Source organism: Carcharodon carcharias, chromosome 2 (assembly GCF_017639515.1).
Source record: "Carcharodon carcharias isolate sCarCar2 chromosome 2, sCarCar2.pri, whole genome shotgun sequence".
In the NCBI taxonomy this organism is placed as follows: domain Eukaryota; kingdom Metazoa; phylum Chordata; class Chondrichthyes; order Lamniformes; family Lamnidae; genus Carcharodon; species Carcharodon carcharias.
The window spans coordinates 72,284,957-72,304,989 of NC_054468.1; the positions used below are offsets into that span (position 1 = coordinate 72,284,957).

Consider the following 20,033-nt stretch of genomic DNA (forward strand, 5'->3'; position numbering starts at 1 on the left):
TCACTGAGCACATTTCTGCTGAGGATAAAATGATTTGGGCTCTGCTAATCTGAGATAATAGGGAATAAAATTTCTTCTGGAAGAATAGTTTCTCATAATCGAGACTCTTCTCTATCCTGTACTCCAATTAAGGGAGTTTGCCAAAGTGAAAGTTCCTTTCATGTGAGACATTGTCCAGGATTTTCTGTGCCCACCAGCATAAGGCGTGTTGGGTGGCATGAGCTGACAATATGATGTGATGGATTTCACAAGTGCTGGAACCATTTCGTGATCTTCCGCTCAGCCTGCCAATGGAGGGACTTGGGGGGTCGCCAGGGGTAGGGGGGAAGAAACAAGTATTCGGTGGGGCGGGGTGGGGGGGGTGTGGGGTGGACAGGGGTGAGAAGAGGGGAGATGTGCAGCTAAACGTGCATGGGAGGGGTCAGATAGGTCCGTGTCTCTCCTGGGGAGCAAACTGAGCGTAGGTGCAGTATAGAGGAAGGTTGAGAATGACTGAGGGTAGAGTGAGGCAGTCGGGTGGAAGGATGAGGGTTCAATGGTAACGATAGAAGGGATGGCGAGGGTGACTGGTGGGGACCTGGAGGCAGACATGGACCGTGGAGGTAGGAAGTCAGGGAGGTGAATGTGGATGGGGGTGGGATTTTCGGGAAGGAAGGGGAACATGCATGTTCACCTAGACGTCCTTGATGGAAAAGGGTTGGGGCTGGTAGGTAATGGAGGGGAGGTGGCATGTGATGCTGAGGGAGTCAACTGTAATGGGGAAAAGGAAATGGGTGACTAGGGGAGGGTGAAGAGCCATAGAGGTCTACAGCACAGAAAAAGACCCTTCGGCCCATCAAGTCTGCGCCGGTCAAACAAGTACCTAACTATTCTAATTCCATTTTCCAGCACTAGGCCCATAGCCTTGTATGCCATAGTATCACAAGTGCACATCCAAATACTTCTTAAATGTTATGAGGGTTTCTGCTTCTACCACCCTTTCTGGCAGTGAGTTCCAGATTCCCACCTCCCTCTGAATGAAAAAATTCTTCCTCACATCCCCTCTAAACCTCCTGCCCCTTACCTTAAATCTATGCCCCCTGGTTATTGATCACCAAGGGGAAAAGTTCCTTTCTGTCTCCCCTATCTATGCCCCTCATAATTTTATACACCTCAGTCATGCTCCCCCTCAATCTCCTCTGCTCCAGGGAAAATAACTCTAGTCTCTCCAATCTCTCTTCATAACTAAAACTCTCCAGCCCAGGCAACATCCTGGCAAATCTCCTCTGCACACTCTCTAGTGCAATCACATTGTTCTTATAATATTGATTCCAGAACTGCACGCAATACCCCAGCTGTGGCATAACCAGCGTTTTATACAGTTTGAACATAACCTCCCAGCTCTTACATTCTATGCCTCGGCTAATAAAGGCAAGTATCCCATATGCTTTCTTACCCACCTTATCTACCTGTCCCACTACCTTAAGGGACCGGTGGACATGCACACCAAGGTCCCTCTGACCCTCGATACTTCCCAGGGTCCTACCGTTCTTCATGTATTACTTTGCCTTGTTTGTCCTGCCCAAGTGCATCATCTCACACTTATCCACATTAAATTCCATTTGGCACTGATCAGCCCATCTATATTCTACTGTAATCTAAGGCTATCCTCCTCACTATTTACCACCCCACCAATTTTCATGTCATCCATGAACTTACTGATCAACCCTCCTACATTCTAAATCATTTATATATACCACAAATAGCAAGGGACCGATCCCTGTGGAACCCCTTTGGACACAGGCATCCAGTCACAAAAACACCCCTTGACCATCGCCTTCTGCTTCCTGCCACTCAGTCAATTCTGGATCCAATTTGCCAAATTGCCTTGGATCCCATGGGCACTTATCTGCGTTATCCGTCTCCCGTGCGGGACCTTATCAAAAGCCTTGCTGAAGTCCAAGTAGACTACATCAAATGCATTTCCCTCATCTACACGCCTGGTCACCTCTTTGAAAAATTCAATCAGATTGGTCAGACATGACCTCCCCTTAACAAAATCATGCTAACTGTCCTTGATTAATCCCTGCCTCTCCAAGTGTAGATTAATTCTGTCCCTCAGAATTGCTTCCAATAGTTACCCCACCACTGAGGTAAGACTGACTGGCCTGTAGTTCCCTGGTTTACCCCTTCCTTCCTTCCTTTTTGACTAAAGGAGGAACAAAAGTAAAAGTGAATTAACACCATGCTGTCCAAATTGAAAGTGAAATGAGAGATCTGGTGGGCGAGATCATGTGCTGGGTGGGAGTCTGATCAGTGGGTGGGTGGAGATGCAGGTCAGCTCAGATAGACAACTGAAAGCAAACCCCAGCAGGCAGCATTCAAAATGCTCAGGACATTGAGATGAGTGTAAAATGTGAAGGATCCGCGTGCGTGTAAAAGTGCTTGCATGGGGCTCCGAAAGGCCCTGCCCCACACACGCACGTTTCCCTCCAGAATCACTTAAGCGCTGGCTGCTCCCTCTGTGGTGACGGGTCTTCCAGGCTGCTCATTTCCACCTCTTCACTGGAGGAGTTGACCTCTTGGCTGCAGGTGAGGACATGGATGGAGCTGAGGGACTGGCTAGCTAAGGGTGTCGGTCCCTTGGCAGAGCTCCCTGTGAATCGAAGTAGAGATAATTTGTGTATGGCAGCAGAATCAGAAGCAGGAGAGAGAGCACTCACAGTTGCCTTGAGAGAGGGATGATGTGGTGCAGGATCCTCAGGTGGGTGTTCGCCGCCGACCTCACTGTTGCCACAGGCAAGGTCCACGCCCTCACCCGTCAGCACGATGGCATGCTTCTCAAAGTGAGTGAGGGGCCTAAAGTGGGCCACTCCGCCCCTGGTCTGGGACCTCTCCCCACTGTTGCGCACCAGTATCTCCTGCATGGGAACAGATGGAGAGTGTGTGAGCAGGACACATGACACTGTGTGGAATGTTCGTGTGGTGAGCAGAGCCATGGACAGGAATGAGGATGTGAGCTCATGAGGATATGAGCCTGATGGACATGTGAAGATGTGTGTGAGAGTTAGTGGTATTGTCCGTTGAGGTGTGGGATCCCTGTGGATGTGTCATGAGTTTGTGAGTGTGTGAATTGAGAATGATGAGAAGAGTGAGTTACTCTGGCTGAACGGATGAGACCATTCATCCTGTAGTGGCACTGGGTGGCTGTCCTATTTTGCAGGGCATTGGTGCTGATGACTTCCTCCCAAGCCTGGTTGGTCGCTCTGCTGCCCATCCTGTAGCCAGAGCGGGGGTAGAGGACATTGCGACGGACCTCCACAGCATCCAAAAGGCATTCCAGTGACCTGTCGCTAAACTTAGGGGCTGCAGTCTTCTTGCCTTTCGTGGACATCTTCCCTGCAGTAGTCATGGGCTGGAAGCACTGAGATGTGTGCGTGCAGCTGCACTTTAAGTATGGTGCCCAGGGTGACGAAGTGGCGAGGTGAAGGCAGGTGGGCGAATGAGACCCCGCCTGTCATGGAAACGGCGTGTTTCCCGGGAATGCATAAATAATGTGGCAGGTTTGGGATGATACAGCTTGAAAACCTGCCATTGCAGTTGGCGGGTAAAACACCATTTTACCCGCCTGCTACTGCACTTAGTGCAAATCTGGGATGATTCTGCCCATTGTTACTATTTATTAACTTATAGTGAAAAGGAATTTTTCCTAACTTCAGCTGCAACTCTGGTTGTTTGCCCATTGATTCTAATTGGTTAGAACTCCAGCTGATTTTATTACGCTGGCATTTGATGCTGAGAAATGTAGATTGACTTATTTTAGTCATTTCCTTAATAATCGGTGTTTTAGTTATTGTGCACTAAATTTAAGTTGTGCTTAATTAACAGCTGAAAATGAGTTTCTGGTAATAATATCAAAGGTAGATTTAACACCAGAGGCACCAGAATGCTGTAAGTGGGTGGTAACATGACCATAGATTGACAGTTCTACGTTGTAAATTCTTCTAATTGCTCCAAATTGCCTCATTTCTAGGTCAGCCTTTAATGTGGGTTTCTTTCTCATCTGTTGCACCTTTCTGCCTTTGTACTGACAGTAACATGTGCTCTTTGTTTAGTTTTCACTTTTATCTAATGTTTAAAATCTTAACTTCTCTTGGCTCCTGAGGATTATCTAGTTTATCCACGGAATAGTTCAGCTTTACAATGAATAATACTTGATTATACACACTGCAAATGTCCTTGCTGTTGCTGGTCTGGGTAGCCTTAGCTGATCTCAATTATGTTTGCAGTTGAGATACTACAATTGACGTCAGCTCCTGAGGTTTTTGCAGATGCTTAGCAAGGACAGGATCAGTCTTGATTGTGAAACCACCATAATCAAATGGATTTCTGATGCTTGACGAAACTCTCATCTGAAGAATGGCTACTTGGACAAAGTACTAGATGGTAATCGGCAGTGATGCAATGATACCCCAGCAAGGACTTCTTTTCAGGAAAGTAGAGAGAATAAAATGAGGGTTGAGTGGCAAGCTCAGCTCCACTCCAGTAGCCTGGTAATCTGAGTTTGGGATTGCAGATTTGCATATATACAGAGGGCTCCAATAATTTGAAAGGTTACTTAAATGTAAACACATACAGAGGCAATGTCATTATCACTAGGGTTTCCAACCCTCCTGGGTTGGATTGTCCTGGAATCTCCAGGATGTAAATCTTTATTTCTGGGATATTGCAATGAATAACCCAGGAGAAAAATCATAAGGTCATTAAGATATATATACATTTTTGTTTTTTTTAGTGCTTTTGTTTATTAAATATTGGAGATGATGTCTCCAATCATCATCTGTTGTGGCCATAGGGACTGATTCGTGAGTGGCTGTCCCTTCCGCAGCTGGCATTAATGAATAGTGTTGGCCCGAGGTCACCTGATGATTTTTCCTTCCTGTTGTATAACAATTAGTCTATTCTGTTCAAAACTATGGATTATCTTCAGCGAACCGTATCTCCTGACCATAACCACTATCTTCTAGAATAAATGGGGAATAAAATGAATAGTCTGTAAATTTTAAAAAATATATATTTTAGGAATGAATGTGTCAAATCTGCTAGCTCTAGATATGTGCACCACCTGATATAGTACAAGTGATCATAAGAAATAGGAGTAGCTAGTCGCTCCCTGCCCCCACCCCTCGTCTGCTTCACCATTCATTAAGATCATGGTTGATCTGATTTTGGCTTTAATTCCACTTTCCTGCCTACCATTCCCACCCACCAATAACCCTGTGTGAGGGTCTAAGACCTTGCCCGGTATATTTTTATAATTATATATATATAGCTATCCTCATTGCTATTTTGTAAATTTTAAAATTGAACAAGATGCTTAAAATGGCTGAACCTATGTCTGCCTTTGACCCCTGAACAAAAGAAGCCGTGTGAAAACTCACACCTTATTGTCACTGAGGAGCCACTAATGGCTCACCTGTAGACTGCACAACCCAACTTCCAAGAGAGCCATACAAAGGCCATCTGCATTTAATAATCCAGATTGGCCAGAAGGAGACTGATGGTCTGCTGAGACAAAAGGCCTTGCAACTTTTGTTTCAATTTATAATAGCTGCGACATTTAGCAATCTTTGAAACTTGGCTGCATTCCAAATGCACATCTTTTATTGGAAATTGGATGGAGAGGTGGGGGGTCATGTGGTGTGGACCTCTGGCTTGTTGAACAAGTTAATATTGCCTTGATAAGCTGAATAGCTCAGTCTGCCCTTAATCTGACTAACAGATTCACGGGCAAGGAGCTCTGTCCAAGTAGAACACCTGGCCCCATCAACTGCTGCTGCTGCTGCTGGTGCAAATTCTGTACTATTGCCTACGAGATCGATGCATAGATGACTCAATCTCTCTTCTTGTGAGGTCAGCACCACTGGAAAAGTGAATGATACAGTTCATTCTAAGCCATTTTAAGCATCTTGTTCAGCTTTGAAATTTACTAAATAGCAATGAGGATACCTATATATATTTTATAAAAATATACAAGATGAGGTATTAGGCCTTCACACAAGGGTTATGGGGGCAGGCAGGAAAGTGGAATTAAAGCCACAATCAGATCAACCATGACAATGAATGGCGGAGCAGGTTTTCAGCCCGCCAACCTCTGTGAAGGAATACTGTATTGGACTTTGACTCTGGGCTCTGGAGCTCACTTGAAACTATATTTATTTCCTGTGTGGTCTCTGTACTATAAAGCCTTCTTCCCTTTACCCTTTTTACTGTATGAATGCAAGGGCATGATGTTGCGACCCTCCTTTCTGACCTTTGAGTGTGTGCAAATAAACTAACCCTTTGATTTCATCAAGTATGTTGTGGGGTTATTAATAGAAAATTGGATTACACCAAAACCGAGGGGTTGAGAAATACGTCTTATAAAGAGGGAAACAGATCAAACACTTTTCTGTTTATAGACTTAAAGGAGAAATTAGAACTGGTTAAGTTAAAACGCCCCCTCCCACCACCCCAGACCATATGCCTTGCGATCCTTATAGATCAAAAATCTGTCTAACTCTGCCTTGAATATATTCAATGACCCAGCCTCCACTTCTCTTTGGGGAACCAGATTCCAAAGACTAACGACCCTCCGAGAAGAAATTCCTCTTCATCCCTGTTTTAAATGGGAGACTCCTTATTTTTAAACTGTGCCCCTTAGTTCTAGATTCTCCCATGAGGGGAAACATCCTTTTAGCATCTTCCCTGTCGAGGGCCCTTGGAATCTTATATATTTCAATAAGGTCACTTATCATTCTTCTAAACTCCAATGAGTATAGGCTCAGCCTGTTAAACTGTTCCTGAGAAGACAACCCCTTCATGTGAACCTAGAATGTCCTAGGTTTAGTCATTGGGCGTTGAGTTAACTGATCTTAACCACAAGTGTTGTAGCAGTAATAGAATTGGTCTTCGTGTCCCTGGGCTAGAGAGGGAAAAAGTCAACTGAGTATGAAATGTTTTCTCTGCGGATTGTATGACTTTGGATCTCTCTGTCTCAGAAGGCATTGGAGATGGGGTCATTGAATATTTTTAAGGTAGAGGTAGATTGATTCCCGTGCTTAACAAGAATCTTAAAGTTATTGGAGGTAGGTGGGAATGTGGAATTCGATACACAGTCAGATCAGCCATGATCTTATTGAATGGTGGAGCAGGCTTGAGGGGCCGAATGGCCTATTTCTGCTCCCATTTCTCATGTTCTTAATCAGGTTTTTAATCACTTTATAGTGTTCATTGATGAAAATGATGTGGGATGAAGATCTGAAATGGCTTGAGTCCGATGACCCTTGGAATACCTAGCCCACTGCTCACTGTTTATTCATGCATACAAAGGATAACAACTGGTGATGGCCGGAAGGGAGAGGGTGTGAAATGTTGAATGTTGTCGCTACTTATAGATCTATACTCTAAATGAGTTGCTGCCTTCAAGAAAGAAGGAAATTTCAATGCAACAGAAAAGGAAATAAGGGTAATGTAGGTACAATATGAGAGTCATGCAGTGCTGCTGATGAATTTCCAAGCAGTTGAAGAGCTTAGTTTTATTACATAGCACATTAATGAAAAGCTGCCTAATTCTCCAAAGGTACATCCTCTGTGCGTATCAATAATGAGTTGCCCCCAGCATCTAGGAAAAGCTAATGAAAAAAGGCATTGCAGCTATTACCTGTTGGGATAAATTTTGACATAGAATTGTAGCACTGCCGGAGATATCCCCTGTAGGAGTCTAAAACTCGGGCCATGGCATATCAAATGACCGCAGTCACCTTTCTTTGCACTAAAAAGTCATTGCTTCAAGATGCTCTTCAGTCTTGATTTCCCTTTAATTCCTCACACAAATCAAGAATTATTTGGGTACTGCTTGTTCATCTGTCAGGCCGAGAAATAATTATTGTGGCACCATATGCTTTTTCTGCAGGGCAGTGTATGCTTTATCTTGCCTCATACCACATTAGAACCTTTTATTCCCTAAGGTTTAGAAACCAACCTATTTACATTGAGAAGCAAATTCTATAGCACTGGGGCAGTAGTGAAGTTTGTGCAAACTTGTTATTTGGGAAAAGGATTCACAGGTTTATTTTCTGCCTGCTGAGTCCACTCTGATAGCTGGCAAAGACCCATGTGGGATAGAAATGGGAAACAGCATTGCTGCGCACAATTGAGCTGATTGCTGACTTGTCACCCAAAATAATTACCTATCTCATTGGTGGCAATATTTGTATTTTTCCTTAAAAGATTGTTGTTGCCTCCAGGGGTCTGAGCAAAAGCTGCCTCTTCATATGGGCTTCAGTCATTCTGAAGCAGTATTAATGGCTCATTAATTTTACAACAATACTGCCAGGAGCATAGGAACAGGAATATGGACCATTCAGCCTCTTGAGCCTCTTCTGCTATTCGATTAGATTATGGTTGAGTTTGGTATTCTGATGGTACTTAAGCTAAAGAGACCATAAGTTATTTTTGGCTTCCATTGTACTATTGCTGTCCTGGAAGGGTAAGGTGTTTTTAAAGAATTTCAATGCTACGAATATCAACACGTACAAAAAAAATTACCTTTTGAGTCTTTCCACCTTCTATTAGCGTATTATCTTTAAGAAAAGTGATGGGCAAAATCTTTCTTCTTTTATAAACAAGTTTATCGCGTGACATTACAAATTGCACTCAAGCATGTACCTTGTGGATGAGGTTATGTGATGGGAATGATGCCGAGGAAGATGGTGGAAGCAGAGGCAGTCAATAATTTCAGTAGGAAATTGGATGGGCACTGGAAGGTAATAAACTTGCAGGGCTATGGAGAAAGAACAGGGGAATGAGACTGACAGGATTACTCTACGAAGAGCTAGTATAGCCTCCTTGTGTGCCCTAATTACTCCACGGCCAGAATTTTCCCGTCGGCAATCTGGAGGCGGGGCCCGCTTGCCAAAGGGAAAATGACTTTGGGTGGAATCCCAACGTCATCCCGGTCCCTTTAAATTTTCAGGAAGGCAGGTGGACAGTGAAATCAGCTGTCCGCCTGCCGATCTGTCAGTGGCCAACTGAGGCCATTGACAGGGTCATTAAGTTAATTAAAGACCTGCCTGTCCAACCTTAAGGCTGGCGGGCAGGCCAGGAGCCCCAGCGGGCTTCTGATAATACATGAAACCTCATCCACTGGTGGGATGAGGTTTCACGTTCGTTTTTTAAAACTTTAATAAAGTGTATGTGAGATTTATTATCATTGTCACATGAGGGGGACATGTTAATAATTTTTTAATTTTTCTATTTTTCATGATTTTTAAGTTGTCACTAATCTCCCTGAGACAGCACTTAGTCTCAGGGGGCAGTGCGCTCTTTCCCGTGCATATGCGAAAGAGTGCACTTTGACAGATGGGGAATCCCTCCAGCCCCCGCAAAGGAAGCGCACGCTTCCTGTTGGGCAGGCCGCTGGGCAGGCCTTACTTGGCCCGCCCACTCAAAATGGGCCAGTGGGGCCCGCCCACCAACCGAGGGCAAAATTCTGCCCTATGATTCTAAAACTCAATAATAATGTCCAGCCTTGGTTACTCTACAGGAATTCTTCATTACTTTTTTCACCCCCTCCATCTTTCAGATTATGATGGACTAACATGATGATGACCACCTTAGGGTTGATACAGGAACATGCTTTGGGTTTGTTAATGAGGCAGTTTATCAAGGGGAGGCAGTGGCATAGTGGTATTGTCACTGGACTGGTATTCCAAAGACACCCAGGGTAATGCTCTGGGGGCCTGGGTTTGAATCCCACTATGATAGATGATGGTGATGGCCATGAAACCATTGTCATCTGGTTCACTAATGTCCTTTTAAGGAAGGAAATCTGCCACCCTTACTTGGTCTGGCCTACATGTGACTCCAAAAACAAAGCAATGTAGTTGAATCTTAAATGTCCTCTGAGCAAGGATAATTAGGGATGTCTAATGAATGCTGGCCTAGCTAGTGATGCCCACATCCCATGAACAAATAAAAAAAAATTCAAAGTAGCTATCCTGTGATTCCAAGCTGCTGAAAATGTTTCATTAAAGCCAAATCAACAATAAGTCCAGTCAATTACTCTGAAGGTGGAAAATCTTTTGAAGAGGGCCCAGATGGGTCTCATATTAAGCAACTGATCAGCGTTGGTTTTCTACATAATGGAACTCATTTCCCCCAAGGTTGGAATCTGTCTGAGATAAAAGAACAAAAGGTTTTCTGTCTATTCATGGCTCGTTGTTTTTCTTTAGACCATCATGGAGACCTTCAACAAATTATCAGTTCCTAACAACTGCAAGGGCCTGTATGGATTTTGTTTAAATATGTTTGTGCTTGAACTCTTGGTCACAATTTCTCGAGCTGCTAGCAAAGCAGAAACCCTTTTGTCCTCTTGACACAGCAATTTGGGATGCAACCTTTAGAAATGTGTGTAGGATCACATTTATTTTGTTAGTTGGTAATTGTGGCCTAAATCCTCATATGAGGCCCAAGCTGACGACCTGCTTGAGAGCCAACAGTGGACCCAAGCTTGCACGATTTGTCAAGCCCATAACAATCTAAATTTAATTTGTTGATTAGTTTTAATTCAGTCAAATATGTGATGTTTTTTATTGCTTTAGCTTTGTTCTTCTGTGTGTATTTTAATATAATGTTACTTGTGCCCATTTGTTAACTTGTTTTCTGAATTTATTGTTGCCATTGGTAAAATTCCACAATATTTATCTTATTTATCCTGAGCAGAATTACTTGACTTTTGTCATGAAAGGGGCCTTTGAATCATAACTGTATGTGCTATGTCAGATTAGACACTGAGCTTTACCTGGCCTTGAATGAATAAACAGAAAGCAGGGAGCATGTATAAATGGGTCTTTTTCTGATTGGCAGGATGTGACGAGTGGAGCCTGACAGGGGTCTGTACTGGGGCCTCAACTTCTTACGATTTACATCAATGACTTAGATGAAGGGAGTGAAGACATAGTAGCTAAATTTGCAGATGACTCAAAGATAGGTAGGAAAGTATGCTGTAAAGAGGACATGAGGTTGCAGATGGATGTAGATAGGTTGAGCGAGTGGGCAAAGATCTGGCAAATGAAGTTTAATGTGGGAAAATGAAGTTGTTCACTTTGGCAGGAAGAACAAAAAAAGCAGAGTACTACTTAAATGGAGAACGCCTGCATAATTCTGAGGTGCAGAGAGATCTTGGTGTTCCAGTACATGAGTCACAAAAAGTTAGTATGCAGGTACAAGTAATTAAGAAGGCTAATGGAATGCTATTCTTCATCACGCGAGGGATTGAACATTAAAGTATGGACGTTATGCTTCAGCTATACAGGGCATTGGTGAGACTGCACCTTGAATACTGTCTGCAGTTTTGGTTTCCTTATTAAAGGAAGGATGTAAATACATTGGAGGCGGTCCAAAGGAGGTTTACTAGGCTGGAATGGGTGGATTGTCTTATGAGGAAAGGTTGGACAGACTGGGCTTGTTTCCACTGGAGTTTAGAAGAGTGAGGGGTGTATTGAATGAAGTATACAAGATCCTGAATGGCCTTGACAAGGTGGATGTCGAAAGGATGTTTCCTCTTGTGGGTGAGTCCAGAACTAGGGGACACTGTCTTAAAATTAGGGGTCGCCCTTTTAGGACAGAGATGAGAAGAATTTTTTCCTCTGAATTGTGCGACTTTGGAACTCTCTGCCTCAGGAGGTGGTAGAGGTGGGGTCATTGAACATTTTTAAGGCAGAGGTAGATAGATTGTTTTTAGGCAAGGGAAACAAAAGTTATTGGGGTAGATGGGAATGTGGAAATGGAAACACAGGAAGATCAGCCATGATCTTATTGAATGTCAGAGTAGGCTCGAGGGGCTGAATGGTCTACCCCTGTTCCTAGTTCATATATTAATGTGGCATTGCAGTGACTTTTTAAAAAAAATTAATGGAATATGGGTGGCTCTGGCCATGGCAAGAACAGCATTTGTTGTTCATCCCTAATTTCCCTTGAACTGAGTGACTTGCATCTCAGGGGTCTGTTAAGAGTCAACCACATTGCTGTTGGATTGGAGTCACACATCAACCAGACTGATGGCAGATTTCCTTCCCCAAAGGACATTAGAGAGCCAGATGGCTTTTTGCAGCATGGTAACCATTACTGAGACTTGCAAAATTCCATTAATAAATGTAAAATATTTAAATTTCACCAGCTGGGATCCATTGTGGGATTTAAACCTGAGTCCCTAGAGCCAGGCCTCTCAATTACTGGTCCAGTGACTTTACCACTGGGCCACTATCTCTCCTTATTGATGAGTAATGATTAAAAAGCCTAACTGTGGTTGGGGGATGATGAGGCAGGAAATCACCATTATTATTATTTGACAGCAAAGCATTTCCAAATGCCAATAGCAACAAAAATAACTTGCAATTATAAAGCACCTTTTACCATTCTAAACTGTTCCAAGGCATTTCATAGGAGCGTTAGCAAACAAAACTTGACTCTGAACCATATAAGATATTGGGGTAGGAGGACAAAATCTTGGCTAAAGGGAGAGGTTTTAAGGAGCACTTTAATGGAGAAGAAGAGAGGCAGAGAAGTTCAGAGAGGGAATTCCAAAGCTTGGGGCCTAGGCAGCTGACAGCATGGCTGCCAGTGGAGGAACAATAAAAATCAGGGTTATGTAAGAGGCCAAATTTGGAGGAGCACTGCGATCTTAGAAGGTGGGAGAAATGAGGCTTTGGAAGGATTATGAAACAAAGATGAGAATTTTTGACGGACCAGGAGCCCATGTGGGTCATTGAGCATAGGGATGATGGCTGAATGGAACTTAGTCCGAGTTAGGACCTGGGCAGCAGCATTTTTGATGAACTGAAGTTAATGGAGGGTAGATGACGGGAGGTCAGCCAGAAGAGCACTGGCATTGTCCAGTCTAGAGGTAACAAAGGTATGGATGAGGGTTTCAGCAGCAAATGAGCTGAGACAGGGGCAGTGTCGAATGATGTTATGAAGGCAGTCTTGATGACGGCCTGGATAGGTGGCAGTAGCTCAGCTCAGGGTCAAATATTACACAGGTTGTGAAAGATCTGTTTCAGCCTCCAACAGTAGCCAGGGAAGAGGGATGGAGTTAGTGGCAAGGATTGAAGATGATGGCTTTAGTGCAATATTCAATTGGAGAGCCAGGAAGGCTAGTTAAGTGGTCAGTGGTTTGGTGGGAATAGAGCAGGAGGTAAGGCAATTGAACAAGATGAGGAACCATGGATAGCTTCATCCTCAATGGCAGAGCCCAAAATGTGAGTGCAAAAGAGAAGACTGAAGCTTGCAACCATCTTTAGCCAGAAGTGCTGAGTGGATGATCCATCCCTGCCTCCTCCTGAGGCCCCCAACATCTTCAGCCAGTTTGATTCACTGCATGTGATATTAAGAAATGGCTGGGCTCTTTGGATATGGGAAAGGCTATGGGCCCCAGTAATATCCCAGCTGCAGTGCTGAACACCCGTGCACCATTGCTAAATGCATCTGTAGTCAAGCTGCTCCAGTACAGCTACAACAGTGGCATCTACCTGACAAAAGTGGAAAATTGCCCAGGCATGCCCTGTTCACAAAATGTAGGACGCATCCAATCTGGCCAGTCCTGCCTATCAAGTCTATTCTCAGTCATCAACAATATGATTGGAGGAGCTATTTACAGTGCTATCAAGCGGCACTTTGCTCAGAGGAGCTCAGTTTGAGTTCTGGCAGGAATATACAGCTCCAGACCTCATTTATAGTCTTGTTCCAAACATGGCCAAAGGAGCTGAATTTCAGAGGTGAGGTGAGAGTGAATGTCCTTGACATCAAGGTAGTATTTGACCAAGTATGGCAGCAAGGAGCCCGAGCAAAACTGAATTTAGTGGGAACCCAGGAAAAACGTTCCACTGATTGGAGTCATACTTTCCCCAAAGGAAGATGGTTGTGGTTGTTTGAGGTCAATCATCTCAATTCCAAGACATCACTGTAGGACTTCCTCAGAGCAGTGTCCCAGGCCGAGCCATCATCAGTTGTTTCATCAATGTTCTTCCCTCCAATGTAAGGTCAGAAGTGGGGATGTTTGCTGAAGTTCACTTGATTTACAATTTCTCGGATTCTGAAGCACGATGTGCCCCATGCAGCTAAACTTGGACAATATTCAGGCTTGGCTGAGAAGTGGCAAGTAACATTTGTGCCACACAAGTGCCAGGCAATATCTATCTCCAACAAGATAGAATCTAGCCATCTCCCCCTATATTAAATGGCATTATCATTGCTGAAATCCCCACAATCAAGATCCTTGGGGTTTATCATTGACCAGGAATGTAACTGGACCAGCCATGTAAATACTGTGGCTACAAGAGTTGGTCAGAAGCTGGGTATTCTGCCCTACTAACTCCCTATACCTTTTCTACCACCCACAAGGCACAAGTCAGGAGTGTGATGGAATACTGTCTACTTACCTGGATGAGTGCAACTTCAACAACACTTAAGCTTGACACCATCCATCCATCCAGGACAAATCAATCTGCTTGATTGGCACCCCATCCACAAACATTCACTCCCTCCACCACCAATGCACAGTGGCAGCAATGTGAACCATCTACAAATGCAGTGCAGTAACTTACCAAGGCTCCTTCAATAACACCTCCAAAATCTTTGACCTCTTTCTACCTTGAAGGACAAGGGCAGCAAATTAAAGGGAATATCACCATCTACTAGTTCCCACATCTTCCTGCATTGGAAATATATTGCTATTTCTTCACTTTGAAATCCTGAAACTCCCTAGCTAACAGCACTATGGGAGTAACTTCACCCACATAGTTTACAGCCATTCAAGATGTTGGCTCATTATTACCTTCTTAAGGGCCATTAGGGATGGACTTGCTGGCCTTGTCATTAAGGGCCAGATCACATGAATGATTTTTTTAAAAAAATAGAGGGCCTGAAGGATAAATAGAGAAACTAGAAAAAGATGCATGTTAAAGACTAGGCAAGTGAGTAACCTTCAGCAGGTAGGAGAAGGGAAGGACATGGCAGAAGCAGCTGAAAGGGTGGTCTCATTCTTAGTGGCAGGAAATCTATGAGTTCATCACAGCTTTTGTTGGCAGTGAGGGTGGAAGAGGCAGGGAAAGGGTGATTTAGAAAATTGGCTTGCAGTGGAGAAAAGGAACCTAGGGCTATTGAGCCGGCGGCTTGGAGAGACCCATCTTATGCAGCTAACAGGAGAACTGTTGAAGTGAAAGTGAAATCATTTCATCAATATAAAAGCAAAAAACTGTGGATGCTGGAAATCCAAAACAAAAACAAAAATACCTAGAAAAACTCAGCAGGTCTGGCATCTGCGGAGAGGAACACAGTTAACATTTCGAGTCCGAATGACCCTTCAGCAGAACTAAGTAAAAATAGAAAAAAATAGAAGAGAGGTGAAATATAAGCTGGTTTGTTGGGGGTGGGGGGGGGGTGGGGGGGGGGGGTGTTGGGGTGGGACAAGTAGAGCTGGATAAAGGGCCAGTGATAGGTGGAGATAACCAAAAGATGTCACAGGCAAAAGGACAAAGAGGTGTCGAAGGTGGCCATATTATCTAAGGAACGTGCTAATTAAGGGTAGAAAGCAGGACAAGCAAGGTACAGATAGCCCTAGTGGGGGTGGAGTGAAGGAACCAAAAAAGGCTAAGAGATAAAACAATGGATGGAAATACATTTTAAAATAATGGAAATAGGTGGGAAAAGAAAAATCTATATAAATTATTGGAAAAGAAGTGGTGGGGGGGAGAATCGGTAAGGGGGTGGGAATGGAGGAGAGAGTTCATGATCTAAAATTGTTGAACTCAATATTCAGTCCGGAAGGCTGTAAACTGCCTAGTTGGAAGATGAGGTGCTGTTTCTCCAGTTTGTGTTGAGCTTCACTGGAACAATGCAGCAGGCCAAGGATGGACATGTGGGCGTGAGAGCAGGGTGGAGTGTTGAAATGGCAAGCAACAGGGAGGTCTGGGTACTGCTTGCGGACAGACTGAAGGTGTTCTGCAAAGCGGTCACCCAGTCTGCGTTTGGTCTCTCCAATGTAGAGGAAACCGCATTGGGAGCAATGAGTGCAGTAGACTAAATTGATGGAAGTGCAAGTGAAATGCTGCTTCACTTGAAAGGAGTGTTTGGGCCCTTGGACGGTGAGTAGAGGGAAAGTAAAGGGGCAGGTGTTACACCTTCTGCGGTTGCATGGGAAGGTGCCGTGGGAGGGTGTTGAGGTGTAGGGGGTGATGGAGGAGTGGACCAGGGTGTCCCGGAGGGAACGATCCCTGCAGAATGCCGTCATTTCATAAATGGTGCTCAGTGTCCAGACTGGAGGCTGACACCTACTGACTCTTTGCTGTCCCAAGGAGAATGGCTGCAGGAGATCAGGACCTGGACTTTAACTTCTCTTTTGGACCCAGTTTTTCAGGCCCTGCTTCTCGTGGTTCCTCATTTCTCCCTGTCCTTTGGTCCTCCCAGTTCTTCAGACTTCTGGTTCCCATCTCTGTGCCTGTGTGAGCATAAAACCCACTGCCAGCCACACCCCCTCCACTTCTCTTGACACAGGTTCTGCTGTCAACGTGCAGGGATGTGAAGGTCTGGTTAAACCTTTTATTTATTTTTTGTAGGCTTGGCTGAAAATAGGGTGGGCCATGTTTATACCACTGGTATAGTGAACAGAAGATATGGTAGACAAGTCTTGCTGTTTTTAGATGATATGGAGGATGTATTTATGGAAGCACCTTCTCAACTTGATGGATTTTGTTCTCGCTCCAGAGATCAGTGCACTCAGCATGGACCTAACAGTTTAGAACTGTCAGCACTTCAATGAGCATCAACCAGAGCTTACTGGTTTATAAAGCTCAGTTATCAGAATGCTTGATCCTTCCAATGGATATATTAGTTCTCAGCATATTTTCTTTTTGCAAAAATGTCACTTTTTTAAATAGTTTTTTTGGCAGTCGGGTTATTGCGCTAATTGTTATGCTTTTTGTGCACCAACATAACTGCAGGTCATGTCTTGCTGATCAGTTTAATTGACATGAAGAAATGTATTGCTCTTGGTTTTTTTTAAATTAAAGCACAAGATGTGGGGTTAGGACTAAAGTTTATTGCTCTACAGCTGATGAATTTTCAGTGTAGATAATACCCAATGCTGGTTTAAATTGCCCAAATATCAGTATTGGTCGCATATAAGGTGAGTCATTATTAGCAGACTAAACGATCCTTGAAATTATGAATTATGATGACCAGCAACTCTCTTTGTGGCATTTAATTTTTTAGCCTCGAGTACAAAATGTATATGTGAATTTCTTTCTCCTTGCTACAATTTGTGGCATTTTCAAATTTCCTTACAGATGAATGCATGAACTTTAATCCAATCCACAACTTTTCCTGTCTTGTATCTCGTGGTGGCATTGTCTTTCTAAACGTGAAATAACTTGATTTAAGCTAAAAGCACCTGTGACAAATCCAAAGTTTATAAGATTGTTGCCCCTCCACCCTGCTGCCACTTCCTTGCCAAGGCCACAGGCAAACCCGACGGGATTGGTTGGACGGTGTCTTGGCATGGCGAATGCTCCCGTCCACTGCTTGTTGATTATCAGTGGTGGTGGTATAAGACCCTTAAGTGGCTTCTGGGCTGGAAGACCACCTTCCACCCTTCCCACCCAGAGCTTGATTTGGTGGGGGGGTGGAGCTGGGAAGGCAGCAGGGCTTGCCACGCTCCCACCTGATCAGACCCAACATCCTCCCCTCCCCCAACCCCTTTATACTCGCCTTTGGGGTGGGGGTATTAAATTCCGTCTTTTTTTTTAGTCCTAATTGTTCAATACCCAGAAAAGTGATCAGATATGTCTTTTTGGCCAGCTTCAGGCCCTTTTCGGGACTCCAACCGGGGCAAATCCGGTCCCTTGGGCAAGGGCGAACCATCCCCGGGCTTGCCTAGGCGTCAGGCCGCCACTTTTTAAGCCCGAGGCTATTTTAGGCATAAGCTATAAATTTGTTTAGCTGTAAAGATTTGAACCAATGGATTTCTTTGACCTTAATAGGAAAGTAGACTTTAAACTCTGAAATTTGATCTTTTTTTTTATTTGGAGCTACAAATGAATAGTGTGATGTTTGTTTGTTCCAGATGATAGCACACTTGCCCCTTGAATCAGACATCAGACAGTTGAATACATGCTGCAATGCAAGGCTTGAGCATATTGCCTATGTTAACACTTCAGTGCAAAACTCAGGGAATGCTGTATTGTCAGAAGTGTCATTCTTTGGACAACAAACTAAACCATGGCTCTATCTGCCTGCTCTGATGTTTAGATCTCATGGTACTATTCAAATAAGAAGTAGAATTTCTCCCCATATTCTTGGCAACATTTTGCCCTTCAACCAACACCTACAAATCTACTAGCTATTCACCTTACATGGCATTTGTGAAATCCCACTGTGAAGCGTTTGCTCAACCAATAATCATACCTGTACTTCAAAGGTAATTAATTAGATGTGGAGCACTTTGAAATGTGATATAAATATTTATTTCTCTTTTGAGAGACTAATATATTCTGAAAGTTATTATCACGATTGAAAATAAACCCAGTACAGAAAGAAGAACTTGCATTTTTATAGCGCCTTTGCATGACCTCAGGACATGCCAAATGCTTCACAGCTAATGAAGTACTTATAAAATATAGTTGCTGTTGTACGAAGCATGGCAGCCAATCTGTGTGCAACGAGGTGCCACAAGCAGAAATGTGTTTTAGTGATGTTAAAGGATGAATATTTGCTATGACAGAAGGCAGAACTCCCCAGCTGTTTGTTGAAATAGAGTCATAGGATCTTTTATGTCCACCTGACAGAGCAACCTTGTTTTAACATCCCAACAGTGCAGCATTTCCTCAGTACTACACCAGAGGATCCGCTTGGATTTTGTTCTCTAGTTTCTAGAGTGGGACTTGAATCCACAACCTTCTGATTAGAGGTAATAGTGCTAACATTGCACTACAGCTGACACCAATACTGCGACCTACTGTGAACAAACAGTATTTTTTAAAGTCATTTTATGGTTGCTGATCTTTAAAAGAGAAATATGTAGTGCTAAGATATGCATTAGCACAGTAGGTATCATCTGTACTGAATCAAGTAATTTTGGCTAGGAAGTCAATTGTGATATGAATTAGGGAAATTTGCTTGAGCCATCCAGCCCTGATCATGTCAGATTTATCTCATGGCCCTCATCCCATGATCAAATAGGCTGGCAACTCTGCCTGCCAAAATGAAGAAAAGGCATGAGGAATTGCAAGGATAGTAATACTGGTGTGGAGCCATAACCTGGTGAGAGTCAGTGATTTCAGGAGAGTAGAGGAAAATATGAGGAGGGTAACTTTAGACTGTTTTGGGTTAAAAGTATGCTGATATCCTTTGGGGAGTGGTAGTTAGATATAAAATGTGCCGAGGTTGGTTTGTAATGCTACCTGATAGGTGCATCATATGGCCAGAGTTGTTAGCTCGTTTTACTTCTTCACAGTATTTGCTCTCACTTTTGAAATATCAGCATGAAGGAGCTGGGACGAGATCATAGCTTTTAGAATTAATGGAATTTATTTAACACTTTTTTAATCAGGCAGGTTTGAAGATTGATAATAAATGTTGCAGGAGAGAGATTCTGACCAATCCTCTGAGGGTGCATCTATTTTTTTTGAAAATTATAAATGAGCCTGGGTTACTTATAAATTATAAATGTGCTTTTCTTAACAAAAAGGCATTTCAGTAACCTCAAGGCTAATAATTCTGGATGATGTATATCCCTGAGGGAGATAGTGTACAGATTTAGATATGTTGCTGTTTGGCTAATATGGAAGAGGGGGAAATCAAGGCTTTTCACAAGGACAATCGGTGACAGTCAGCCTTATGGCCCTTGTTGTAAATAAAATATTACTTTTGATGCATTCAAGTATGATCAAAGCATGATTCTGATCCCAGTGTAGAAGTATAAACCATCAATCCATTTCCTGTTCACTTCATTGCACAGA

The 20,033-nt window shown here is 43.5% G+C and overlaps 1 protein-coding gene across 1 annotated transcript in view; it reads left to right on the forward strand.

Moving 5' to 3' along the window:
• The first annotated feature begins 553 nt into the window (after positions 1–553).
• clstn2a (calsyntenin 2a) overlaps positions 554–20,033 on the forward strand; it is a 318,232-nt gene continuing 298,752 nt past the window's right edge. The window contains exons 1-2 of the mRNA XM_041205440.1: positions 554–602; positions 3,868–3,930. Coding sequence (XP_041061374.1) covers positions 554–602; positions 3,868–3,930 — 112 coding nt within the window. The remainder of the gene's footprint in view (positions 603–3,867; positions 3,931–20,033) is intronic.